General features: G+C 46.5%; 1 protein-coding gene across 3 annotated transcripts in view; it reads left to right on the forward strand.

Annotated features, from left to right (window-relative positions):
- The window catches only part of ARHGEF18 (Rho/Rac guanine nucleotide exchange factor 18), a 42,182-nt gene extending 15,302 nt beyond the window's left edge, over positions 1 to 26,880 (forward strand). For 2 of the 3 annotated variants that reach the window (XM_090026943.1, XM_090026945.1), the window contains exons 4-22: positions 530 to 674; positions 1,525 to 1,640; positions 1,801 to 1,941; positions 3,314 to 3,564; positions 4,003 to 4,128; positions 5,902 to 6,019; positions 6,481 to 6,729; positions 8,444 to 8,520; positions 12,402 to 12,580; positions 13,315 to 13,406; positions 13,818 to 14,009; positions 14,635 to 14,772; positions 16,127 to 16,251; positions 17,067 to 17,123; positions 17,869 to 17,916; positions 18,847 to 19,314; positions 19,650 to 19,977; positions 22,643 to 22,765; positions 22,862 to 26,880. In XM_090026943.1, the coding sequence (XP_089883069.1) occupies positions 607 to 674; positions 1,525 to 1,640; positions 1,801 to 1,941; positions 3,314 to 3,564; positions 4,003 to 4,128; positions 5,902 to 6,019; positions 6,481 to 6,729; positions 8,444 to 8,520; positions 12,402 to 12,580; positions 13,315 to 13,406; positions 13,818 to 14,009; positions 14,635 to 14,772; positions 16,127 to 16,251; positions 17,067 to 17,123; positions 17,869 to 17,916; positions 18,847 to 19,314; positions 19,650 to 19,977; positions 22,643 to 22,765; positions 22,862 to 23,019 (3,054 nt within the window). In that variant the 5' untranslated portion in view covers positions 530 to 606 and the 3' untranslated portion in view covers positions 23,020 to 26,880. Of the gene's footprint in view, positions 1 to 291; positions 675 to 1,524; positions 1,641 to 1,800; positions 1,942 to 3,313; positions 3,565 to 4,002; positions 4,129 to 5,901; positions 6,020 to 6,480; positions 6,730 to 8,443; positions 8,521 to 12,401; positions 12,581 to 13,314; positions 13,407 to 13,817; positions 14,010 to 14,634; positions 14,773 to 16,126; positions 16,252 to 17,066; positions 17,124 to 17,868; positions 17,917 to 18,846; positions 19,315 to 19,649; positions 19,978 to 22,642; positions 22,766 to 22,861 lie in introns of those variants that run through there. The other variant, XM_090026944.1, reaches the window with a different exon arrangement.
- The last annotated feature ends 42 nt before the right edge of the window (positions 26,881 to 26,922 follow it).

Below are 26,922 nucleotides of genomic sequence, written 5' to 3' on the forward strand. Positions count from 1 at the left end.
TTATTTCAGATTGTTCTTGTTTGACATTTACTGTTCTGTGCCCTTGTACAGTAGGGTGTGAATAATTGTGTGCAGGTTCTGATGCTTTACTAAAGAAGAAGATACTTTGCAATTTCCACACCAAATGGGCACAGTAGGGACCAATTTCCTGCACTTCAGACCTGCTGATTTAGCCAATACTGTAAGTTAAGTGGCAGGTTTACATTTCTAGAAGGATCACAGGGTAGTATAAAAACAGTGCATCTCTGGGGCCACTTTACTCTGCTAAGTCTTAGGGCAGCTGGTTCAAGCATGGGGAATACAAACTCAAAAAGCAGCAACAGAAATGATACGGCCCCAGCTCATCCTGAGCTGTCTTTCTGTGGTTCTTTTTCAAGGAAATGGAATGAAAATGTCTTTTTGGGCAATGAGCTCTTGACGTCCAAAATCTTGTCTGCTCTCCGTCCCCAGTCAGAGCGGGGTTTGAGAGCAGGCGATCTGCGATGCACTGCTCACTTTCTGAGCACTGATTCCATTTTTGCTTCTCTAGCAGCCTCTCTGAAGGAGCAACCCCGGAGCATTCTCACGGGACCGGATGGCACCCAGTTTCTGTCGCGCAATCTCGGCATGACTGTCGCCCAGAGAGGAAATTCTCAGGCTTCGCTGAATCCTGCTAGTGCTGTTAGTAAATTTGGGTAAGCAGACTACTTCTTAGTTAAGTCACTTGTTTGGGGGGGTAGGGGGTGCAACTTATAAAAACAGTTGTACTACTAAATCCTTTAAAAATAAAAGCGTGCATTTGTTGCAAACTCTGGAGATTATCTGATGAGCTCTTGCTGCTTAATTTCACTTAGAAAAATGCTCCCGAAACAGAAGGCTATTTGTTTTTTTTGAGGGTGTACACACAGTCTTTTTTTTTCCCTCTGCAGTGCTGCAAATGCTGGTATGTTCATATTGGGATTTTGGCATTTGAATACTCTTGTTCAAGATTTATTTTCCATTTACATTGTTTCCTCCTAGGTCTGTGGAAAATTGGGAATCACTTCAGAGATTAAGAATAAGCTAGTTTGGTGCTAGCTTCACCCAGTGTATTTGCCAGTGCTGTTTAACTTGAAATATCCCTTGCTTTAAAACAGTGGGCTACTTCAAATCTGCCGGTTTTTTAATCTTTTTTGGGATCCATAATTATTCCCAATCCTAGTGAAGGAGCCTTCTGCTATGATCCTATATAGGGTATGCAATGCTTTGTCCAGTTCATTAATGGAAAAAGAAGTGCCTGTTAAAGGTTTAGTACCAAAAGTTGTCCAGAAGCTGATAGCAGCTTAAACTGCAAATGTAGCCATATAGAGAGTTGGCGATGTTAATAGGTTGGTTTGACTGTTTAATTTCAGAGTTCAAAGACTGTCTTTTCTTTTTTGTGGAGCTAAGATGAGAAAAATTTTTAAAATAGTTTATTATAGATACATTTAGTAATGCTTTTCTCTCTAAGATGTTGGCAGCCTATATTAAAGTAACAGCTTTGTCTAATGTCTTTGACTGTTTTAGACTAAATACAGGAGAAATGGATGAAGGGGATTCTGGATTTTTTAAATTTAGGCAGACCTCATCAGATGATGTTGTCTCACTTGCATCTTCAACAGCAGACTCCATTTTTCTGGAAGGTACGGATGTTCTCTGCGTTTCAGGATTTCCTGTTGTTTTGAACATGATCTTTCTGGAATACAATTGATGTGTTCTAAATTTTTTTATGTTAAAGGTACTGGGGATACAACCTGGGGCAAAGTGTGGTACTTAATGAACTGGGCTATGCTTTTGATCTAGATGCAGTTTCTCTCTCTCTGCGAAATGAGATAGAAACAGATGCTCGCGAGTTTGAGGCAGAATCATGGAGTCTCGCAGTGGAACAGTCTTATGCAAAGAAGCAAAGGAAAGAAGTTATCAAAAGGCAAGATGTCATTTATGGTAAGAATTAAAATGGCAAATTAATATGTCATAGTGTTTCTATTTTGCATGTTTTCCTTGTGCTTGGGAGCTAGAACTGTATGAAGGTTGTCACACTTTAACTTCTCATCTTTCTGTGTATTTATGTTCTCCTGCCACATAGTTTTAAACAACCTTCAGCTTTTTCTGGAATGCTAATATATAAGCCATGTTTGGCTGCAACCTGGAGATACCCTAAATTAGTCAATCTTACTCGCTACTTGGATGGAAAATTTCCAAAGAAAACTAAAGAACTACCAGGAAGGGGCATTCACATTTTAGTAGAGCAGCACATTTATGTCTGTACTGATGCAGTACCCTCCACGTTTTTATGGCTCTCAGTACTGTTAGAAGTGCTTTCCTTCTAATGAAACCTAATATTAAAATTGTGATTTCTTGTCCTCAAAGAGCCTGTGGTTTTGATGCGAGGGTGGACTTGCTGATTCCATATCTGTCCCACTTAGAACTTGTTGTCTGAAAACTGCTTCTGTGGTTCTGGTTGAAGTATGAAATTCTTCATTTCCGGTTCAGAACAGTTGCTGTGATTCCACCCAAGAGATGTTTGGACAGATTCCCTTTTTATCCAGACTTCCTTACAGATTATATCTAAAAGGATTATTACTAATGCCAAGAGGTTCTGCACACTTCTACCGTGCTAACTTCAAAATGTTTAGTCTATATTGCTAAGTCCCATTAGAGAGCTTTGAGTAGACTGCAGATTTTATCTGTCCATCTGTGAGCCGCTTCAGGAAAGGTCTTTAAGCACTACCGTGCTGTCATGTCTCAGTGTAATCCTTGGCACCTTGTTGTTGATACTTCATTAATGCCTGGGGGAAATCCAAAAGCATCATGACTGAGTTTTCTATGCAAAGCCTGGCTTTTGTATTTGCAAGAACATAAAATGCCCCAGGTCTCTGTTCTACTGAAGTTACGGTAGTTTTGAAGTTTTATCTAGGCTTACATGATAATAAACCTATCAGTCTTTGTTGGACCTTAGTAAGAGAGGATTTTTTTTATATTTAGTGAAACATATAATTGAAGGCATCCCCTTCTTATTAATGCACACATTGAAACTGTGCATGACTGTGGCATGTGGGTAAAGCTTAGAGTACCCGGTACACAACAGCAGAATTAGCATTAGCGTTTCTTGACAATAAGAGGTAAGTGGTGGGCTTATTTAGATGCAGCTGAAGTAAGTTGGCCCTGTAGGTGCCTGTCGTTGTTCTAGTCCATATCTGCTAGTTATAAGCACCAGCAGTTTAGTGCAGTGGCTTTCATAGCCTGCTTTTTTATGTGCTCTGCCAGCCCATGCCTGATGTTTGTAAGTGACTTCAGATTTTCTCCCCACCTCCAGAGCTGATGCAGACTGAAATGCACCATGTCCGAACGCTGAAAATCATGCTGAAGGTATATTCGAAAGCACTGAGAGAGGAGCTGCAGTTCACTAACATCGTTGTCAACAAAATCTTCCCATGTGTGGATGAGTTGCTGGAGCTGCATGGACAATTCCTGCTTCAGTTAAAAGAGCGACAGAGTCAGTCCTTGGAAGAAGGCAGTGACCGTAACTACATTATCCAGAATATTGGAGACCTTCTTGTGCAACAGGTAAGAATTAACCCCTAATAATGCTAGCATCACAGTTAGTTAATGTCAAAGAAGTTAACTGAAAGATTAAAGTTGCACTCTGTAAAATTTCAATATAGAATATCCTAGATGATATAGTTGTTTACAGTTATTTTTCCATAGATGTTCCTGGTGTCCAGAAACATCTGGTCACAAACAGTGTGCAAGGTTCACCAAATGTTTCTTTTGCTGAATGTTGCCTGAGCCACCTCCCTTCAAAACCCTCCTCCCTTGCTACCAGCTTCCAGTACAAGAGAAGCTGGTATAGCAAAAAACCTATATCCCCAAAGCCAAGCAGCACAAATCTTGATGAAACCCAGGAGCATTAGAGTAGCCAGTCTTGGGGCAGGTGGAAGGTAGTTACCACCTACATTTTAACTGGATAATTTACTGTCACCATCATCTTGTTCCAATGTTTAGTTTTCAGGTGAAAATGGGGAGAGAATGAAAGAAAAATACGGAGTGTTCTGTGGTGGTCATAATGAAGCTGTCAGTTATTATAAGGAGCTGCTGCAGAGCAACAAGAAATTTCAGAACTTAATGAAGGTAAAAAAAAACAATCACCAGACAAATCCTCTTTTCCCAAAGGGCAAGATATCTCTGAGTTGTTCAGGGTTAGTTTTCCATTGAAGATCCCTTGTTTTTAGCTGCAGGGAGCCCATAACTGGAAGGAACAAAACTTTATTTGGCAGGCTGCTGGGCACATGCCTTTTGTGCATCCCAAGCTTCACGGGCACTTTGTGCTGTGACCTTGGTTATAGCCAATGCTCAGTTCTTGAGAGGCAGTGTTCCCCATTGCACAGATCATGGGACTGGATCATGGTTAGGGTCCATCAAGGGTTTTCACTAGCCCTGGATATGTTCACCAAGGATTTTTTGGAAGGATACCCCATGGTGTGTGATGTTTGTGGATGTGATCTAGATTGCAGAAAACAGAGAAGAGGTAGAGTGTGACTTGGACAGATGGAGGCAAACCTCAAAAAAGTATGGGGAAAAATGGAGGACGTGTTTGTTCAGCTGATAATGAGGGGAACACACTTTTGTCACTGGATGACCAACACATACCTTCTGCCTTCAAGTTCAAATGTTGGGGTCCCATTGTGCAAGAAAGTGGAGGGGTAAGGAAGCTGGAAGCAGGATAAATAAGGCATGGACATAGTGGAGAGAGGTGGGTTGAATAGTTTGTGATAGGAAAATGCTGATTCATCAGACGGGAAAAGGTGACAAGAGGGTAATGAAGGCCAATGCTATTGTATGGATCATTATTTGTGGAGTTAGCAGGAAAATCACATATGCCACAAAGGTGGGGTAGCAGCAGACCAAGGAGATGCTGAACAAAGGAAAAGCAGAGGGAGAGCAAACTGAGATGGTTTAGGTATGTGTACAGCAGGCCTGAAGAACTGGGAAGTAACCTGAGGTCAGGAGAGTTGGAGGCAGGAGAAAGAGAGGAAGACCCCAGAAGACGTGGTGTGAACATATAAAACAAGACCTGAGAATGTGGGCGTTTCAGGCTGGCAGTGGACAGAAGATTGTAGAATATTTAGACTCAGAAAGCAGATTCCACCTTATAGGACACACAAGATCTGAAGAGGAGGAGGAATGCAAAAGTATAATTTATACCTCTTGAAGGGAAGAGCCATGAGCAGCGTTCCCTTTAAGCTGTGCAGCGTGCGTGGCTGCGTATATGCCGTGTTGCCAGATGTGCCTGCATGGCTGCTCATGCACAGCTTAGATGGGTCTGTGCTGTGGCCTGCTGCCAGGATGCTGTGGATAGGATTGGTTTGGCTGTTGTAGTTCTGCTGTTTTTGAACATTTCCTCCATAAGTGGTCATTTAGGTTAGCATTAAATTGCAGAAACAGTCAAAATAGACATCTGTGCCCTGTTCATTAGTGTATGTAATTCTTCACCCTTAGCCTGCTGATTTCTGATTTAGTAAGTGTATTAAATATACCTCAAAAGGCATCCTGGCTATGGGGAAAAATTCACATTAAATAGAAAATCCCACGGCTTGAAGTTTAATCTGTTTTACTGTCATTGGAGATGACACTTAAAATATCATTGTCTGTGATACAAATGAAAAGTAACAACAAGCTTGTCGTGTGCATGAGGTGCCTATTGCTAATTTGTGATCAGTGCTTATGTGGCCGTGTTATGACAGTGTCCACAGTTCCTTGTTGCACAAAGGGAGACATTTCAGGAGGTAAGGAATGGGAATGGGGAGGGAGACGGGAGAGAAGTAAATTAAATCCATCATGTGATAATGGGTGGCATATGCTTGCTGGGCTTGAATATTGACTTCCTCTGTGTTTGCTCCCTAGAAAATAGGCAATTCACCCATTGTGAGGAGACTTGGTGTCCAGGAGTGCATCCTCCTAGTCACTCAGCGCATTACAAAGTACCCAGTGCTGGTGGAGCGCATTATTCAGAACACAGAAGGTATTTCATTTACTCTTTCACAGAGATGCTGTCAGTCACTTTCCTTCCTGCTCCAGACCCCTCTTGCCTTGCCCTCCCCTTCCTTCCCTCTTCCCAAACGGGGAGCACTTGCTGTGACTCCCTCCAGATGTTGCTCTTTCTTTTATTTTTTGTTAAAGACTTGGCATTTGAGCTGCAAGCTATCATATTCTCAGAGGCAGAATTAGATCTTAAGTCTAAAGACAAAGAATCTTTTTGTTTCTAGCCCCTTCCTTTGACGAGGATTTGCCGTGTTGGTTGGGGTTGTTTTGTACTTCCTGCTCCTAAGACACCCATTCAGTTTTGGTGCGAGTTGGATTGTTTAGAATTTGTTTACAGGAGGCATTTCATGTACCAGAAATTTAAATGCATTTCAGCATGAATGCAAAATTCCTTAAATACAAAAGCAAGGTCAGATTGACAAATAATCTACTTTTTTGCAGCTGGCACTAAAGATTATGAAGAGCTGACCCAGGCGCTCAGCCTCATTAAAGAGACAATCACTCATGTAGATGCCAAGGTAAATGAGTGTGAGAAGGGACAGCGTCTGAGAGAAATTATGCAGAAAATGGAGGTCAAGTCATCTGGGAAGTACAGGAATGGGCTGTTGTTCCGGAAGGATGATATGGGGCGGCGACGGCTCCTGTTGGATGGGATGCTGTACTGGAAAGCTGCATCAGGACGTCTCAAAGGTAGAGGACTGGCAAGGGGAAAGTGCACCAGGGAAACAAGATTTCTATTAGTTTAGTAACTGTTTGTTAATGATCGATTGATTGATTGGGTATACAGTAGGATGATGATAACCTGCTAATTTAATAAAATACTGAAGGAAATAGCACTTGTTCTATTCCTGGCTTGTTAAATAAGCATCCCTATAACGGTGCACAGTAAGTTGAGTTGCTGTGCTGTTTGCTTATTATCTGTCTGATCCTCTGCCCAGTTCAAGAGGGAGGTCTTTAGAGTGATGACAAGGTGTTGAGTCATCCTGCCTTAGACTCCTGTGGAAAGACATTATCTTGTGTGAGCTCTGATTCACACTTTGAAATATCATGTCATGTCAACCCTATGACACCTTCCCTCCGCAGCATGGCCAGAAAATCAAAAGAGCTGCTGTAAGCTAAAGATTCGTTAACATTGACATGGCTGAAGGGCACCAGAAGAGACCTCATTGGCTCGTGCTGTGTGGCCAGGAGGAACCTGGTGCCCGGAGATGTCGTGTTGTTCCAGAAGAATCTGCTGATGGAAATAAGGCATGTTTCTTTCCGAGCAGACGGTGTCTAAATGCAGTGTTCGTCTCTGAACTGCTCAGAAAATCTTTTGCCTGTGCTCCAGCCCAAAGCACACATGCTCAGGCAGCAAGTGAAAAACAGTAATCAACCTGGTATTGCAAATGATGTCAGTGTGAAAGCCTGGTTGATTAGTTGTTAGAACTGGTGGGCACAGTGAACAAGTACTTGCACTTTTCCTCTTCCTCTTCATATTTTTGTTTCTATAAACTTGAGTGTTTCTTCAGAGACGTTTGGTTCCGACAGGTTTAACAGCGTAGAAATCACTAAATAAAACTGCTGGATAGATGTCTAATCTAGATCTTCTCTTACGGCATTGTCTGTCACTGTGGTATCTGAGAGACATAACTATGAGCAGAGCCCTGTGGATCTGACATTGCTGAAGGCCGTGCTGTAGAAGCTACTCCATGCTGCAGGACAATCCTCCAGAATCCAGGTTTTTTCTGGATTGTAAGGATTATTGGTGTAGCCCCCCCGAGTAGTCGGCCTCAGAAATATGGCCTGAATATGTGATGCAGGAACAGTGGCTTGGACGGGTGATTTTACCCATTTGCCTCAATAGATTTTTATCACTCAACCCTGAATAATTCAACTGAAATGTTAACTTTCTTAACTTCTTCATTGCTGGTTTTGCGAGAAACCAGCTAATCTCCTGCTGCCGTGATTCCAAGATGCCTCCAAGGTCTTTCCCTGCTGCACAGCTTCTCTGGCTTCCATAGCAATTAAATGGCTTAGAAACCAAATCAGTACCATGAAAACTGAGCATGTGGGCCCACAGAAAACCAGTGCTATAGTAAAATAAAGCAATGTCTATAGTACTGCCCATATTAATTTCAATAAAAAGTACTTCTCTGCTGCTAATTGAAATTAGGGTGCAGAAAACATGCAACCTCACCACATGGTTCATATCTAATGCGCTGGCCTTGATCATCCATCCTGGTCGGTTGTTTCGTAAAATGTCTTGTCACAAGGTTGAAATGGTGCTGAGAAGACACAAGTACAAGAGCATCCTCCGCACTGCTCCACATTTAACACTGCAATGCAAAGTGAAAGGGTTGTAAGTTTACACCAGTCTTTGGCTTTACAACCAGTTCCGTTTTCTCTTTCTGTTGCTTTTTAGATATCCTGGCTGTCCTGTTAACTGATGTACTTTTGCTGCTGCAGGAAAAGGACCAAAAATATACTTTTGCGTCTGTGGTATGTACCTTTCTACTCAAAACATTTGCTGACAATATTAATGAAAATGACTGAGACCAAGCTAAGAATATGCATAGAAATCTCAAATACAAACTTGGTGGTAGTGCCAAATGCCTCCATAGAGACCAAGGCCTTGTGGTGGTGTGTGCTGCACAGGTGTGCGTGGAAGACCTTGCGGACCTGTGGCTTGCATGCCGGATGGTGCAGAAGGTCCCTTTCTGCTGTCTGGGAATGTCTCCCACCCCAGAAATGGGCATGTAGGCAACAGGAAAGTCAGAGTAATAGGAACAGAGAGTTATAGTTCTCATGACACTAAACTGCTCCCCCACCTTTGTGGGCAGTGCAGGCAGTGGTGCAAGAAACAGAAAAAGCAAGTACCTAAAATAAAGTCAAGCAAGCCAGATACCTTGGGGTCACTTCCTCTGAAATAAAGCTAATACTGGTTCAGCTGCGCTGCTTTTCATAGTGCGGAGCAACTAGCCCGAGCTACTTTAACTTGCCAGGCTTTGGCTTCCTGTTGCTTTGAATAAGGAGCTGTGTTTTTTACCACTCCTTCCTGTCTTTCAGCTGTGTGTCCCTGTCCCTGTCTCTTTCGGTAGCATGCAACTGAAGCAGGATAGAGCTGTGTCTTGAAAGGCACCTGCAAACAGCCCTTTAAAGAGTGGGTCTCTGCTGCCTGGCTCCCCTCTTATATGTCACTTTGAGGAAAGGATCTGTAGAAAAAGCACACTGTGACCATAGAAATTGTTGAAGGCTGGAGGCTGAACCAAACGTAATGATTACAGTCATTTGGAGCACTGAGACTTGGTGGATTTGCTTGCTTTTTCAAGGCATTTCCTAGGTTGCTCTTTGTGCCATTACCAGCTGAGAGGTTACGTATGTTCTGTACCAAAGGTCAGTTGTGGGTGTAGCAATCTGCCATGCTAATTAGGACACTGAAACTGTAGTTTACTTTTGTTTTAAACCATTATTTACCTTGCCCAGATATTTTTCAGCATAGCAGGACTGAGGTTTAATTTCCATGGCAAACTTTATCAAGACAACTAAAGCGTAATTTACATAAGTAATTCATGTTAAGCATGGGACTGAGTACTGAATATGCTTTCTTGAATTGGAGCATCTTCATGGTAAAGCAGCCACTTTTATGTCTTGTCTATTTGTAATAACACATGCATTGGCTTGCTTTTATAGCACAGGACCACAATCAAACTGACTTCATAGTTTCTAGGGTCGGAAGGGACCTGAGTAGATCATCTAGTCTGACCCCCTGCCATGGCAGGAAAGAGTAGTGGGGTTAAACGACCCCAGCAAGGTGTTCGTCCAGTCTCCTCTTAAAAACCCCCAGGGTAGGAGCCTGCACCACTTCTCTTGGAAGTTGGTTCCAGATCCTAGCCGCCCTGACCATGAAGTAGTGCCTTCTACCCTCCTTCTATCCAGCCCAAATCTACCCTCTGCCAGCTTGTGACCGTTATTCCTGGTCATTCCTGATCTGTTTAATAAAATGTACACTCAGGTGAAATGTTGGGGGTAAAAAGCACCCTGTTCAAATTTGCTGATGACACTAAGATGTTGGGGGATGTGGGTATGCTAGAAGGGAGGAATAGGCTGCAGTCAGACCTAGACAGGTTACAGGGTGGGGCAGATGAGAACACAATGGGATTCAACACTGACAAGTGCAAGGTGCTGCACCTGGGGAGGAACAACCGGCACCTTACCTACATGCTGGCGAATTCCCTTCTCGTCAGGGCAGAGGCAGAAAAGCATCTTGGAGTCATCGTTGATGCCAAGATGAACGTGGGCCGGCAGTGTGGAGACGCAGTCAGGAAGGCCAACCGCACCTTGTCCTGCGTCCACAGATGCATCACGAGCAGGTCCAAGGAGGTGATCCTCCCCCTCTGTGCGGCACTGGTCAGGCTGCAGCTGGAGTACTGCGTCTAGTTCTGGGCGCCGCACTTCAGGAGGGATGTGGACAGCATGGAGAGGGTCCAGAGGAGGCCACTCCCATGGTCAGGGGGCAGCAGGGCAGGCCCTACGAGGAGAGGCGACGGGACCTGAACCTGTTCAGCCTCCACAAGAGAAGGCGGAGGGGGGATCTAGTGGCCTGTTACAAACTAGTCAGGGGGGACCAGCAGGCACTGGGGGAGTCCCTGTTCCCCCGAGCACGACCAGGAGTGACCAGGAATAACGGTCACAAGCTGGCAGAGAGATTCAGACTAGACATCAGGAGGCGCGACTTCACAGTCAGGGCGGCTAGGATCTGGAACCAACTTCCAAGGGAAGTGGTGCTGGCCCCTACCCTGGGGGTGTTTAAGAGGAGGCTGGATGAACACCTTGCTGGGGTCGTTTGACCGCAGTACTCTTTCCTGCCATGGCAGGGGGTCGGACTTGATGACCCGTTTAGGTCCCTTCCGACCCTACAAACTATGAAACTTAAGTACCAAATATACCTGCAAAACTAGCAGGAGCTGGAGCACTTGGGACATGCTCACTTAGGAGTCTTTTGAGTTTCCTTTTCTGCCCCTGTGCATGGTTTGCAGCCCCTCTCTTATAGGGGTCTTGACTGTCTTTCTTATGCCACTTCAGTAAGCCAGCTGCCAAACCTGCTCGGAAACTACAAATATGCATCCAACAACTTGCTGCTGTCCCAGTCCCAGGTAACGGCACTTCCCTGCAGAATGCCATGTGTAGCCCTGGCCCGAGCTGTTCTCAACATCCTCATATTCATGAGCTCTGTTTTTAAATGAGCTAAGTGTTAATCTCTCCTAAGTAAACTAACAAGAGGGTGGAGAATGAGTGGATACATCCTGTAATCCTGCGTTGGCTTGGTGACCTGGCTCCTGACTTGAGCCAGCTGAGAGTCCTCACGTGTAGCTGACAAGTTACTTTTCTTGGTGTCAAACCCTTTAGCTCCCGTCCTGCAAAATGTAATATTAATAGCCTGCAAAATCGTTTCTCACCTACGTGCGTGTCAGGCTGCTAAATGTAGGCAGGGATGCTACTCATTGTTAACCTCACTCTATATTATTTATCTTACAGAAATGAGCAGCTGAATCCCTTGTACAGAATTGTAGCTCTACCAGACATAGCTCCAGTTTCCCAAAACCGAAGGGGGGCAACATCCCCAGCCTCAAAGCTAGGCGTTTCTCTTTTTGTTTTGTAACTAACCTGCCACTTTGGCATCAACATTGCTTCCTCTCTCCTGGGGTTTTTTTTATTTTGTGAATCGTTAGATCTTGTGCTTTTTACTTGTTCTGATCTTGCTGTTGCCAAATGGAGTGAAGTCCAAACTGGTTCATGTTGCCCCTTCAATAAGGACAAGAGCTGAAATTCATGAAATTCCAGGAAGAAGTAGAAATAAATATTGTGTGGAAAGATTGTATGCCTTTCAAGTAGCTGGTGGCTGCTTTCGCTCTGAAGAGACAGAATAATTTATTTCAGCATTAGTCATTCAAAAGCCTTGGAAGTGCTCCTTTCTCAGAAATGGAACAGCTAAGTGGGGAAGGAATATGGGGAAGAAACGTATCCCTCTGGGCCCTGAGTAAGCTGTGCTTTGGAGCACGTGTGTAACTTGAACCCCCCCCCACACCCCTCTGAGTTTCACTGGCTCCCAGGTACACGTGTGTAAGGGTTGTGCTGAATCGAAGGGTTAGATCTTGTTTTTAGAATGTAGATTTTTTTTCAGACAGGGACTTGACATCTAGCAGATGAGAAAAATGACGTGCACATCAGTCTTACGATATAAAAGGGCCAGAGCAACCAAGCTTGGCTGCAGTCTGTCTTCATTGGTCTCGCATGCGAAGAGCGAGGAGAGCCCAGAACCTAAAGATGCTGCCCGAGCTAGTATTGCAGTGAAGTGTAATGCACTCAATCTTGTCTTGCAGGACTCTAAGCCACCAGTTGTTTCATTGCAGAAGTTGATTGTCAGAGAGGTAGCTAATGAGGAGAAAGCCATGTTCTTAATTAGCGCCTCAATGAAAGGGCCAGAAATGTATGAAATTCATACCAGCTCCAAAGAAGAAAGAAATTCCTGGATGGCTCACATTCGCAGAGCTGTGGAAAGGTAAACTGGTCCAAAAGGCTGGGGGTTTGGTTTCTGCTCACGTGTTTGATCCCTCGACATTACTGGCCATTCTGCCTTTGTGGTAAAGATAAGTTTGACTAGCTCTGTCCTTCAGGCTCCATATCGCATCCTCGCCAAGGCTGGGCCTACACTGCAAGGGCCGTGGGTGGGGGCTGCTTTCCATTTGTCTGGACATCCTGGCCTGGACATAGCTCTGCCAGCAGCTGGGGCTCAGTTCCTCTGAACGACAGAAGCTGTCCCAGGAGCCGCTGCCTTCTGCCGGCAGAGCTGCGAGCGCGTGGCTGCTCAGCATGGCTATAGCAGCTGAACTTCAATATAGGCAGGGGCCAAGGAAACTGCTGGTCATACCAGGGTATGTTCTTGTGGGAGCCAGGTAGATTTGACTAGTTCTTGACTTTACCTTCTTGCTGTTCATATTTCACGTCCTTGCGGAGAGCGAAGCACTTAGCTTGGCACATGGTTACCTGTAAGGGCAGCTTACAAGAGATGTGGGAAGAACAGGCACTGTGCCCATCAGTAAGACTTGCTTGGAAGATTCAGCCGTTCTCAGGGTGATGGGCACTGCCTGCCAAAAACAAGGCTGTGCTGGGTAAGGGAAGCAAACGGTGCAGGATAGGGTGCTCCCTGGGAAGGCCTGTGGGATGTGGCCCAAGGTGATGATGGAAGTTCCCTGTGTGGAGATCCAACAGATTCCCCTCCTTGGCTGCTTCTAGCTGCCCTTATGAAGAGGAAGGAACGCTGAATGACACTGAAGAAGAAAGGAGACTGGCGGAAGCACGAGCAGCTAAATTAAAAGAATTTCAAGGTAACTATTTATGCCCTGGCCCAGGGAGCAGTTTATCGTAGCGCTGGCTCTCTTGTGGCCCCCATAACTGACAGCATGTTCCCACCCTGTGGTAATTCAAGCATCCCTTGATGCAGGATTGCAAGTCAATTGCGGTATTTCTGCAAGTAAACAAATTATTTAAAAGAAAAGAAAACCTCCCACTTCCATTGAGAAGCAAAAAATTCTGTGCCTTTCTCCTGCCCTGTAAGTTTTGTTTTTTGTTTTTTTGTTTTTGTTTGTTTTTTTTCCTAGCCATTTAATGATGATAAAGCATCAAACATAGAATAAGTACATAATAAATTATTAGGATAATTTGACATGAACATTGTGTTCCTGGGACTGCCTTGCCAGGCAGCATTGCAAGGTTTAAATCTGTTTGTGTTTTATCAGAACGTCTGAGCATGAAAGATGATCTGATTATGCAAAGACTAATTGAAAAACAACAGATTTATCTAGAAATGTTTGAAATGAATGGGTTTGAAGAGCTTTCTCCAGGGGTCCGATCCAGACTCTTCTTGAAGGGCATGGATAGCTCGGAGAATCTGCAAGGAGAAGTGATCCTAAAATCTGCAGTGACAGAAGGTAGGTGCAGAAGATGAGTGTGCATGCATGCGTGTGTGTGCACACATGTATACACAGCAGCAAATCCTAATTAAGCGCTGTGGAACAGTTCTGCATACCTAATTCTCAGAACCTGCTTGTGAGATAAGTGAAGGGCGGATTTGTTTAATTGTTCTCTCCTGGATGGAGTATTGCCAATGTAAGAAAAATCAAATTATAGAACCTGACCTTGAGTTTATTTAGATGGGCTGTTTCCAAGTACCTTGATAGCATGTCAGCTTTGCACCTTGATGCCACAAAGAGTTCCAGCTTAAGACTAGGCTGCCAGCATAAGCAAAGACCCAGAGCACAGACAGTGTCACCCTTATTGGTAGCTGATCTGCGAGGGCAATTAATTTAGCTTTCCACAGGCCTACCCAGACTGGCCTAGCAACCTGAATCCCCATGTGAGGATGAGGTATTGTTTTCACACGTGACTTTCAGGTTTGGAGTTTGTGGCATGCTGCCAAAATGGTCTAAGAGCTTCTGAACCTCTAATGTATGTGTGAAATGCTTGAATGGTTGTTTGTATACTTTATTAGCGTGATGCAGCTTCCCCATAGCATGGGTATGGTTGTTTAAAATGACCTGTTCTTTGCTTCCCTAGCTGAGAGCCTCCAGAACCTGCTCGTCACGTACTTTGGCAATACAGCCTGTCATCCTGAAGATAGCTGTGGGACTGGGCTCCCCAGGAGAGCAGAGACCTTTGGGGGATATGATAGCAGCCCCTCCATTCCAAACAAAAGTAAGATTAGGATTTGGGGGGCCTTAAAGGGGTCAGGGGGAGTGCGCTGATGTTCTTGTCACTTTACTGTCCTGTTCTGAACCACATTTCTGGACGAAGAGAGTCGATCAAACCAGGCTCTGATACAGACTGTCATAGAACAGGGCCCCACAAAGCTCATCCTGACCAGCAAATACACCTGCAAAAAGAGGAGTGTCAGGCTGCCAGATCCTCTGTCTGCCAGGATTAGCGGTTGAGGGCAGAACACCTTGTTTGTTACTGATTTGTCATCTTTGAACTATGCACACGGTGACTTCATACCAACCAAATATTATTTCTAATGACTGCAGAGGACACAAGTTAATTCCGTCTGATAAAAAGGAAAGTTGAGCTGGGGAGTTTAAACCCAAGTTTATTTCTGGTTGTCAAATAACCTCTAATGCTTCCAACAGCTCTGTGCAGACCTTGCAAGGCTGCAAAATGGATGCGGTTGTTTAAACCAGTGCTTTTCAACCTTTTTAGACAAAAGCCTTTCCCCCAGCACCCCTCAGAAAATGCCGGCTCTTAGTTTTCACTTGTTTTCTGACTACAGAAAAATAGAGTGAATCCTATGTTGCCAAGACCTTGGAAATACCACAGCGAGTCAGATTAATTTATAACATCCTTTGATATTGTGTTTGAAATTGCTGAGTTTATCTCATGAACCATATTTGCACACCTAACAGCTCTACCATGTTGTGGCACCCCGTGGCAACCTTGGAAGTGTCCATCTCAAGGCACCCAGGGTGCTGCAGCACTCTGGTTAAGAATTGCTGGCTTAAACTGTCACTGGGCACAGATGCTCTCATCAGAAAGACAGTGGCATGAATGGAAATGCCAGATACCACCCATCTTCGTCCAGTTCTGCTTTATCTGAGCTTTCTGGGAAAAAGTAACATGGTCTATATTAGCCCAGTCTCATGTGCAGGAGCAGTTTCACATGCCTGTGAAAGGTAGCATGGATGAAAGTAACACGCTACATGCACATGGTCCGAACAAGAGCTGGTTGGCAGCTCCTCCTTCACTGCCTCCACGCAGACCAGCAGTGGGTTCAAATAGGGTTCTAGTAGCAGCAAATACTACAGGTGTTTTAGCAGGCCTGATAGCCACGGATGTTCGTATGGGCATGAATCAGTGGTCATCCTCGCTGTGTGTCCTAGTCCACGTTCTTCAGGTTCTTGCTGGAAATCTGACAGACCTAGTTCCTATGACTGCCTGCTTCTCTGCACTTGTTTTAAGGGACTAAAACAAACTGTTACAAATAGTTGGTAATTCCCACCCCACAAGCTGTGCTTGTCCCCATCGTACTTGTGTTCACTGCATTACTTGCTTTCAGACGGCAGTTTCAGGAGGAAGGTCAGTGGCGGTGACCAGAGGCTGTGGGAACGGAAGGGACTTCCATTGAGTTCCAGCGCGCAGCTCCAAGATCCTCCTGCTGATGCAGAAGAAGGATCTCACACAGTATGTTTGTTGTAAATGCATTGTGCGCTGGCTCCAGCCAACCTGGTGGAGGTGGGAAAAGTCATTGAAAACTACAGATCTGGCTGAGAGTGCTGGCTCCTTAGCCAGATCCCAAGCAGCCTGCCAAAGTGCTGCCTGTTTATTGGGCTGACCTAGCAGTTTGCAGTCTTACACTTGAGCATGAGAGCCTACTTTTACTGATTTGGCATCCCTTTCACTCAAGGCAGGTTTCCACTTGGTATTGTGTAGCTGCTAAGGCATCTGTTTCAGGCAAGAATTTGCCTAAAATGTACCCAGGTGCTTCTCTCGGAGGAAGCTGCTTTTACCAAAGGTGTAGGGCATCCCTGAGTGCCATGCAGTCATGCAGCAGGAGGCCTCTTCCTTTTATTTTTTTCTTCACATTCTTAACACCAAAGTGATGCGGGCATTTCGGAGACTGGAACCGAGGCTATTGTGACTCATTAGTCTGAATTCTTGTCAGTCTCCATCATCCTTAGCAAAATGAATTTTTAAAAAAACCAGGAAAACTCTTGTTTTCTCTAAGACTTGAGAACTCCTGTTTGACTGCTTTTATCATGTTACTCTGCAGCACACCTGGATGCAAGGACTGATCTCCTTGCTCTGTAAATACTTGCAGTCTTTTAAATGAGTCTGACTTTGCATGGCTAAAACCAGGCAAATAAAACACTGCTGCTGAAACTGTGATTTTTAAAATTTCCTTTTAAAACTCCATGCTTACATTGTGAGCACTGCTGCCTCGCCTGCTGTGTGCTGTAGGAGAGTTATGTGCTTGTCTTTTCTTTTTTCTTCTGTAGGATGAGATAACAAGACTGGATTACAGTAGCGGTTTCCAGCCCACCCTGGAGTCTGAGGTACCACCGTATGCTTTGCAATACCATCGGTCCCACAGAGTGCAAAAAGGAAATGTACATTTTAAAGCACGTAGAAACATAAGCTCAATAACGTACCTTGTCATCACTGGCTTATCCTTCCTTCTTGTCCTTCTGACAAGGTATTGAGCAGAATTTGCAGATTCACTGGAATCTGAGAGTGTGCCAGGAGCACTTCTGCTATGACCTCAAACCTTGCAGCCTCTGGGCTGTCAGCTCTGTGCCTTAGGGTCCACATCACCCTTGCCCCTACACTGATGTGTAATAAATACAGAGACTGAAGTACCCCTAGGAAGCAAAGATGAGTTTTAGATATCCAGAGAAATGTTTCAGAGAGTGGGATGACTACCTGCCATTCACTTTGCACTCATGTTATCAGTCTGATAAGATAAAATATGGCTTGAATTGCTCAGAGATGACGTCAGCAGCTGCCCGTAGGTGATGAGTCCGTGCAGGAGGGCTGGAAGAAACGAGCCTCAAGACAGCAGGGAGAGGAAGGCTGTTGCCCCAATTCCCTGTGCAGTATTGTTCTGATAAATCTAGTTCCCCAGTGAATGTTTCCACTATGATGTTTTTCCAGGTTTTTTCCTGTCAAATGACTTGGCAGTTGTTTGTCTTCTGCATGGTTGTATTCAGGCAGCATTCATTTCATTATTAGAAAAAAGGTTAGACATTGTATAAAAACACTCTCCCCTCCAGAGTCTCTAATGCTTTTCTCTTTCTTCAGCTTGTCCAGAGGATACAAAAGCTCTTACAGTTGCTTCTCAGCCTTCAGGTAAAATTTGCATATTCAGTCCAATAGATGTGTTGTGTTGAGCTGTGAAGTTTGCTGCAATATAGGTAATGGAGTTTGCTTGTAGCAGCACTAAAAAGTCAAATTTTCTGGGTGTGCCAAAGGTAGCTGAGAAATTTATCTGAGGCTTGAGTTGTAGTGCAACCAGCATGATTCCTGGCCTTTTGGAGGAAGCCGAGCTCTGCTGCTTCATGAAAGTGAAACTTCATTCCTTTTAATTTATGTCCAGTCCGCCCCATTTACCCCTTAGGCTTCCATTTGCTTTTCTTGCTGTGAAGTGTGGTGTGCTCCCTGCAGGTATTTCTGTTGAATAGAAACACATGCATGTGGCAGTGATTCTCAGCTCGGGGGGGCTGTGGAATATTGTCGTCTGATAACAGTGTTATAATATAACAGTAGTAGCACTGTTAGGGGTACAGACAAGACTCACAAGACAACCCAGAATTTACAAACAGGAATCGAAAGCATTCTGGCCTGTTGTGGTCTTTCTGAGTTCTTTGCACCAAAAGTATTGCTCTAGCATTTCTCTGTATTCAGAAAAAGAGTGTAAACTAAAAGCTGGCATTTTCCAGGGGTGCCTTGAATTTGTTGAGGGGTGCCTCAAGTCTAAAAATGCTGAGAATCGCTGGTACATAAGGTGAGGTACGTGCTATAATTTGGTACAATATTTCATAACATTCTAGGTGATCTCTAGGGTCAAAAGATGCTTCATTTTGAATGGTCCAGGCTTAATCTTTTGTCTTAAAATTATCTATAATATTGAGGTGATTGCTGCAATGCATTCTGACTGGGAGCTCAGTCCAGCTCTAGAGACAGATGTCTGTATCTCCTGAGATATGGCAATCACACCTCACCGCAGCTGTATCTTTCAAGCCCACGTGCCTAATGATTCTGTTGGGGTGTTTCTTCCAGGCAGTGATATCCCAGCAGGACAGCTGCATTGAAATGCAGCGTGCCACCCTCCTGGATCGGGAGAAGCAGTACCGGCTGCAGTCAACACGTGGAAACCTGCTTCTAGAGCAAGAAAAGCAGCGCAACTTCGAGAAACAGAAGGAAGAAATGGCGAACGTGCAGAAGCTGCAGAACCAGCTGAAGCAGGAGCAGCAGCGCTGGGAACGGGAGAGGGACTGGCAGCAGAAGGAATTTGAGAAGACAGAGGCACGGCTGCAGGAGCGTGAGGAGGAAACCCGGCAGCTGAAGGATCGCTTGAGCCAGGATCGAGAGGAGCTGGAGAGACAACGGGAGGCCTATCAGCATGACCTGGAGAGGCTGCGGGAAGCACAGAGAGCAGTTGAGAAAGAGAGAGAACGTCTAGAGCAGCAAAAGAAGCTGAAAAAGCAGAATACGGTGTCAGGCACATTCTCCCCAGACCTGGGACAGGTAAGGAGCTTGTCCCTGGGGAGGACAGAGGCTCTTTTTGCTTCCCGCCCCCTTCTCATTCTGCTGCTGCTGCTACTCACTGTGGCCCTTTTTGGAAGTCCTCTCCCAGAGGTAATGATAAATAAGATCTGTGTGGCTAAGCTGCTTGGTTTGTGTAGCAGGACTTCTTCTTTAGGCTGTATTTCAGTATAGCATGCTGCAGGGGCAAGGATGGGGCAGCCGCTTGTTTTGGTCACAAGGAGTTTCTCTCTTGGGGAATAATGGTTTTATGCTTCTTACTTCTTGGAGAGGTGCAGAGCATCCATTTTATATAGACCAACTTCTTTCTCATATAGGGCCAAATGCTGAGCCATTCTGCCAGCTTCAATGGAGAAGGGATAGAAGTTTCTGTGCCGCACCTGAAAACCTCTGGGAGGGCCAGCGTCTCGGGAATGGATTATCTGGAGCGGCCAGAGCTGGTTCGCAGGGACAGCACCACCCTGGAGAATCGCCTGGTTCTTGCAATGAAAAATGAAGTGCCAATACACCTCCTGAGCACAACCAATCAGATACAGAAGCAGGCTGCAGTTCAGCAACAAATCCCCACCAAGCTTGCCGCTTTCTCAAAAGGAAGCAAAGAAAAGGGTGGGAAAAGCAAAGCATCTCACAGGATGGACAGCTCAGGTGAGGGTAATAAAGTACATCCCGCAGTTCTGCCAAAATCAGACTCGCAGGACAGCGCTCAGGGTAAATCGCAGACCACATCTGGCCAGCCCATAACGGCCTGCCCATGTGCATTGCAGAGTCACCAGTCGCAGGCGGGCTTGTGCAAGCCAGGGGCTAAAAGCTGGTGAAAGGCCAGGATACAAGTGACTACAGTCCTTGGAATGGGGAGGTGGCCTGCCTGGGCTGTATGTCGTAGTGCCTGGTGCAGTCACTTGCTAACCCACCAGCCATATAAAAATCTGCTTAGCCCTTGGCTGCCAGAGTAATAGTAACGGACAGACTAGCAGCATCATACATGCACCAAGGGAGTAGAACTTGTCCAGACTGATTTGCTCCCATGTCTCTCCATCCCTGTCCTCCGCTGCGGCACCTTTGAGTGTGGGCAGGGGAGAAATAGGTTCCTGTTTCCAGAGAGCTGATGAGAAGCGAAGCATCCAGCTTAGATCTGGGCATGAGTATTTCGAGCAGGTAGCAAGGAATGAACTATGATTGTTCCTGAGGTCTAGCTTACGTGTGAATGCTGAGCATCACATATTATCACCGTGGCTAGGCATGATAATAGTACCCAAAGCTGCGCCAGCTTGCAGCGGTTGCTTTATCCCAACCAGCCTTTCTCTGCCTCTTTGTGGGTAGTGGTGGGTTCAGGAACACTTCCCTGAGGCGATGATGTACACATCCCAGTACAAACCAAACGGTTCCAGCATCTAGCCAAGCCCAGCCCCTCCCTTGGCACTTGGAAGTTGGTGCCTTGCCAACATTCCTCACATCGTAAATGTGATTTTCCAGGCCAGAAGGGGCCCATAGGCGTTAGAGTAAAATCCAAAAGGGGCTAATTTTGTTGGAAATAGAAGGGAGTACACATGTGGTTACGATCCCATGATGTATTTTGTTTCTAACAGTCAAGTGGGCTTTGCCAATGACAGACAATGCAAAAACCACAGTTTTCCAGCCACTTAAAAGGGTCTTATTTTCAGCTGAGAAGAGCAGCCTGTAGTTCTGCCTTACACAATTATCTTATCTGTGTGCCGGGTTCAGGCTGGCAAGGATACAAGCCAACATGCCTGCATTTGTGTACTGTAGAGACAGACGTTGGTCACTGGTCAGTGTTGCTATGCATTGTGGAGGGCAGCAAAAAGGGTTAGGGGCTGGGGCACATGACTTGTGAGGAGAGGCTGAGGGACCTGGGCTGATTTAGTCTGGGGAAGGGGGTGGGAGGGGTGTTGAATAGCAGCCTTCAACTCCCTGCAGGGTGGTCCAAAGAGGATGGAGTTAGATTATTCTCAGTGATGGCAGATGACAGAAGGAGCAATGGGGTCAAGTTGCAGCAAGGGAGGTTTAGGTTAGATATTAGGAAAAACTGTCTCACTGGGAGGGTATTAAAGCACTGAAACAGGTCACCCAGAGAGGTGGTGCAGTCTCCATCCTTGGAGGCTTGAAGACCCAGATAGACCAAGCCTTGTCTGGGATAATGCAGTTGGGGCTGGTCCTGCTTGGAGCAGGGAGTTGGACTTGGACGTGACCTCCTGAGCTCCCTCCAACTCTCCTTGTCTGTGATCTTCCAACTGCACAGTGCCTGTGGCTAATACCTTGATTTGGCACTTTGATTTTCATATAATGAACCTGCTTGGACTTTTGGCAAGTAAATGTAGCCTGGCCTCCTTGCCACTGAATATGAAGTGTTGGCAGATGGGAAAATGAAGCTTCAGTGCTGCAACATCCAGGCTTGATCTGTACATCAGCAGTGAGCTTGGTGGGTTTTCATGAGCGTGGTGGGTTCCACTCTCCAGCCCCAGCACTAGCAGGATACATCCCTGTTGTACCCGCATTCATTCATTCATTTCATATGCATCCCGTAGCAGTGTCAGGAGCTGCAGATTACAAATAACCTGGCAGGACCAAGGATGACCATGCTTCTTCCCCGGGCCCCCAGAGCGGCCACCCACAGCACCTGGGGTTCCCATACAAGCCCCAGCCGGGCACAGGACCATTTAGCTTCTGAGATTAGCTGAGGTCTGATGTGTTGTGCCCACGTGCGTATGGAAGTGAGAATATAGCATACGCCTTTCTGTACCAGATGCAGTCTGTGCTGGGGGCTGAATTTGGGTAAGGAATGGTGTCTATGGAAGGGAGAAGCCTGTTGGATCCAGAATGTATTGGTTGCCAGTCAGTGCTTTTACCTTTTGAATAAAAAAATTGGTGAGCCAGCCTGTGAGTGCAGTTGTTCGTTATTACCACTCCCGCAGATGGGGCATGCCAGGGCAGAGCTGTGATGAGCTGCTGAGTCTAGAGTGCAGTAGTCGCTGCATCGGTCTTGCGTGCCTGTCAGGGGTGTGTTGTTCATACCAGTATGATACTACAGGAAGATCACCTGTGGTCTTTAGGGGACTGGCGTGCTGGGCTGTCTCTGTACAACTAAGAGAGCAGGGTCCTGGTCTGAGCATCTGAGAAGGTAAATGAAGGCTGTTGTTGGAGCATGAGACTGTGGGCGTGTGAGGTGGATGCATGCTGCTGGGCCCAGGCTTAAAACCACAGATTCTCTAAAAGGTCACCAGGACAATATACTAATGGGGAAAGTAACCTTTTCTCTTACAACCTGGATACCTGACACCTTTTTTTTTCCCAGCATCTGCTGACCTGAAACAGCTGCTTCCAACGAAGTTTGTGGGGAAAGATGAGAGTGTGCTGAGGAGCAGACGGTCAGGGAGCCCGATCCTTTTGAACAACCAGGGGGCCATGTTCCAGCCTGGTAAGGCTTGCCTGAATGATGTGCCAGCGGAGCACCGAGTCGTCTTTCTGAGTGGGGATGTTGTATGCTATGGTGAATTTTTCTTCTCTCTCTCAGAGTTGTGTGGGCCCACAGATACCCAGCCAGAAACCCTCCCGTCTGCATCGTCGAACCTGTTCAAGCCCAACAGCATTCACGTCCAGACTGTGATGACCTCTCCACCAGCCCTGATAAATCCTGATGATGGCAGCAAAGAAGATGTGATTTTTTTCTAGCTGTTTCCACTTTGTGAAGGACCTCCTGCCATACTGCCTCTTTACTCGAATCCGGCATTAACATGGCAGAGACCCGTGGGGCTGGTGGTTGTTTGTCTGCCCTGCCCCTTCGCACCAGCAGGGACTGGAGCGGGGCTTCAGTGTTGCTTGGTTGGCTTCTTTCCTGACGGCTCCAAACGAGGGCACTGCCACAGCGCAAATTAGCTTTCAACTCTTCCCAGGCATGGGAGTGTCTTGTCTTGTACCTGGCTTAGGTGTATCCATTCAGAGCCTATTAAAATGTTGCCATCTGCTGTACTTTGCTCTCTGAGTCTGCCCGAGCTGCTGGTGATCACGTCTTGCAGAATCAGCGAGCCGTCAGCGTGCCGCCCGCCCCCCCTCAGTTTCTATGTACAGTTTTAATGAGAGGCCATCAAATGGCTGTGACATTTTGAGACCTCTCTTTACAGAGCAGTGAACAGTGGCACAGGTTAATAGTAGCTGGACAGCTAGCCTGTCTGCTTGCAGGCAGCAAGGCTGGTGACCTGCCCCCTCGCATGACAAGAGGCGGCTGCATCTGGTAGCGAGTTCAGCAGGTGGGTGCTTCCTGCATGGACAAGGTGAGGGGAACTGTAAACCTTTCAGCATCCAGAGTCCAAGGGCAAGACCTCCACTTCATGGAACAGGTTGGACTTGTACAAACTCTGCTGCGGTTAGGAGGAGCTGGGCTGGAGATGTTTCCCTGGCCAGCTCCTTGCATTAAATGGGGTCCATCTCCTGTATGACACATCAGGTGCAGACCTCTTGAGTGGTGAGTACAGTGCAGATTCCCAAAGCCAAAATCATGCGCTGGTTTGAACTGAACTTTGAGCCTGGGATTGTGTCTCTCTCAGAGGTGTGAACTGAGGCAGGTTCGGCACGGAATCAGTTAATTCCTGCCTGGTCCCTTGTGTCCTGTACCTTCTGCCTGCCTGCCAGCTCGCTGGGATGTCACACCGAGCAATGAAGCGTCATGAAGCTGCTGTCCCAGGTGGGAGTGCTCTGCAGCCCTCGAATGCGGGGAAAAGGGAGCAACTGGAGTAATGTACCGATAACTGAAGCATTGCACAGCTGCGTTGATTCCAGTGGATGGGGCGGTGTCGAGCCAGTTGTGGCACAGAGATGAGATTAACACAGTTCTGTTCAAGCAGCAGCACGTTTCCACAGCAGTGCACAACTCTGTCTGGTACTCGATTGTGCGCTACACCTCATCAGCATGCTTCCTGGGCTGAGGAGCAGTGACTGCAGTCAAAATGCCCCAAAGGGATCGTTTGGGGGACAGGGATAGGAGGGAAAACTGGTCTCTCCAGCCTAACACCAGGAGGAAATGCCTTGCCTTCCTCTTGTGTGATTAGCATACACCTTCTTTGTAAACATGTCAAAGCAGCAGGAATGCAGCGACCTTCCTCCTTCGGGCTGTGGTCGGGGCTGCTCCTTGTCAATATTGTGCATAAATGTTTCCTCCAAATCTGAGGTTTGGGGGAGCTTTAGCCTAGAGCGAGGCTGGATGAGTGGGATGGAGCTCACCCCTGGTCCTGGCCTGGGATGGGGGTGAGGTTGGGCTTTTTAAACCAACCTTGTGAATTGGCTCCTCTGATTTGTGTCATCCTTGTACTGCAGGAGAAGAACAGATCAAGGGCCAAGGGGTTTCTTTAGCTGCTGTCACCTGCTCTCTTCATTGCAGTGAATGTACTTGGAAAGGGCCATGACATCTGGAACCCACCTGACCTGTAAGGAGTCTCGCTGCCCTTAATGCTTAAAAATCAGGTTTAAAATGTAACCAGAGGTTTGTTGGTTTGCTTTTAAATGTTTGCTTTGCTGGCATTGCTTCAAAGGAGCAGTTGTAGCAGCTGGGAACGATGCAGCATCCCTGCAGTGGGCCCGAGACTGCTCCGATTCTGGGCCTTTCACCTGTCTCTGAGAAACCACCCTGAGTTGGCATGTGCCCTTGGTGCAGTGTCAGGCTGCCGCTAGGGCTTGTCAACATGGCTTGCACCTGGAGTGAGAACATGCCCCTTCTGCACTCAGGTCTGTTGGATCCAGTGGCAGCTGAAGGAAAGAAAACAGAAAAGAAACCAAACTGGCCTCATTGCAGAAGACACGTTACAGAGAGCAGCAGGGCGATGTGCTCTCACTAGCGTGCGCAGAAGCAGGCAGGGCTCTAGCCCAGTGTCACTCGCCTGCCTCCAAAACACAAAGCAGAGGGAAGCTGGCGACAGACCTTTGAGGAACATGGGCTATGCCTCCGCAGGCTGGAGTCCTCTGGGCCCCATGATGCTCCTGTTTGCCAGGGCTGCCTTTGTTGCAAGGATGGCTTGCTGGGATTCGAGCAACGCTGAGGCACCTGAGATCCCAGAGGCGGTTCTGCACGGGGCAAGTGATGTGCTTTTAAACCTCTATCAAGTTCTGTTTCGAGCATGAGGCAAAGGCAGGATGCGATCCCCGTAAGCCAGAGTTCCCCACCAGTCCCCCTTGGTTTAGGCATGGGGCATTGTCAGCATAGCTGAGCTGCCTTCTGCCTCGCTTGCTCAGTCGTTCCACAGTTCTCCTTTGTACCTAATGCTGGGGGCTGCTTCTGGCCTTTGATCTCCAGTGCTCACCTCCAGCCTGAGGGCTGCCTCTGTTGTCCTTTCACTCATGTTTCATGCCTTGGGTTTCCTACATCTCGCCACGATAGACGCACCCTGAGCATGCATCTGGAGTGCTCGTAAGCGCCTGACTCCCGGCTAGGAACTGAGGGGAGCAGGTCCAACAGGGTGGCTGCTGTGATTGGCTTGAGGCAGCCGTGTCGGTGTTATCTCGAGATGCGTGCTTGCACATCCCGGGACAGGACAGGCCGGAGGACCCGAGAACAAAAGCGGGTGGTTCCCTCTTGCTCATACGCATGGAGTCACGCTCTGTTTTCAGTCCCGCAGCCAGATGCAGGCAACTCCTGGAGTCTGTTCATGGTACTTGGTATTTTGCCGTTTACTTCAGCATGAAGTAGCAGGTTAAATGGCAAAATGGTTGAAAAATAAATTTATTCAAAAAACTCCTCCGCCTCAGCCAGCAGGTCCCCAGGTCTGGCTCCCTTGGAGCCGGTGTGGTGCAGCGTCTGCTGTGTAAAGGAACGAGGAGCATTTGGCTGTCGTTTTAGAGGTCTTGAGCTTCCTGCCTAGCTCTCCCGTTGCAGTGGGTCCCACCCCGGCGTGATGGCGAACCTTGCTCGTGGGGTAACGGCCTTCCCCCTTCTCCCGGCCAGCCCCGAATCCTGCTAATTGCTGGCAGCTCTTCTTCCTTCACACGCACATGTTGTGTTGGATTCAGTTGTGCCATGTTGATAACTAGCGTTTTATATTTTTGTACTGAAGAGAATTGGAGCACTTTAGGAAAGTTTACTTTAGTCTGCTTCTGTTTGTGCTTGGGAAGGGAATCTCCTGAAAGCAAGCCTCGTGGCAGGCTGGATCTCTTGCCCAGCTCTCAACTCTTGATGCTGTTTAGTCTTAGGTCTGGTTTAGAGGCCTCTGCACTGTAATGATTTAATGAGTAATCATGATGGCTGGTTCGATGGACCTGCTGGGAGGTGTTTTGGTGGCTTCCCCTGGTAGGATGTAAACATTGTACATAGTTCCTGTACTGTTGATAATCCAGTAGCGACCTCTTTGTAGTCCTTAATTTTATTTGTAAAGTGGATGGTTAAATGTTAATATTCGGTTTGGTTGTGCACTTCTGGGGTAATTGTAAACATGATCCTCGCACACAAACAATGATTTTTACAATGATTGCAGTGTTTCTCCACTGAAGATTTCAAAGCTGCAATAGAGCTGAAACCAGCTTCTAGCAATAAAAAACCCTCAAAACCTAGCTGCCTTTGTACACTTTTATTTCAACTTGAGATTAATGCTA

This window comes from Crocodylus siamensis, chromosome 14 (assembly GCF_052110815.1).
Source record: "Crocodylus siamensis isolate JL-2025a chromosome 14, ASM5211081v1, whole genome shotgun sequence".
Lineage (NCBI taxonomy): Eukaryota > Metazoa > Chordata > Crocodylia > Crocodylidae > Crocodylus > Crocodylus siamensis.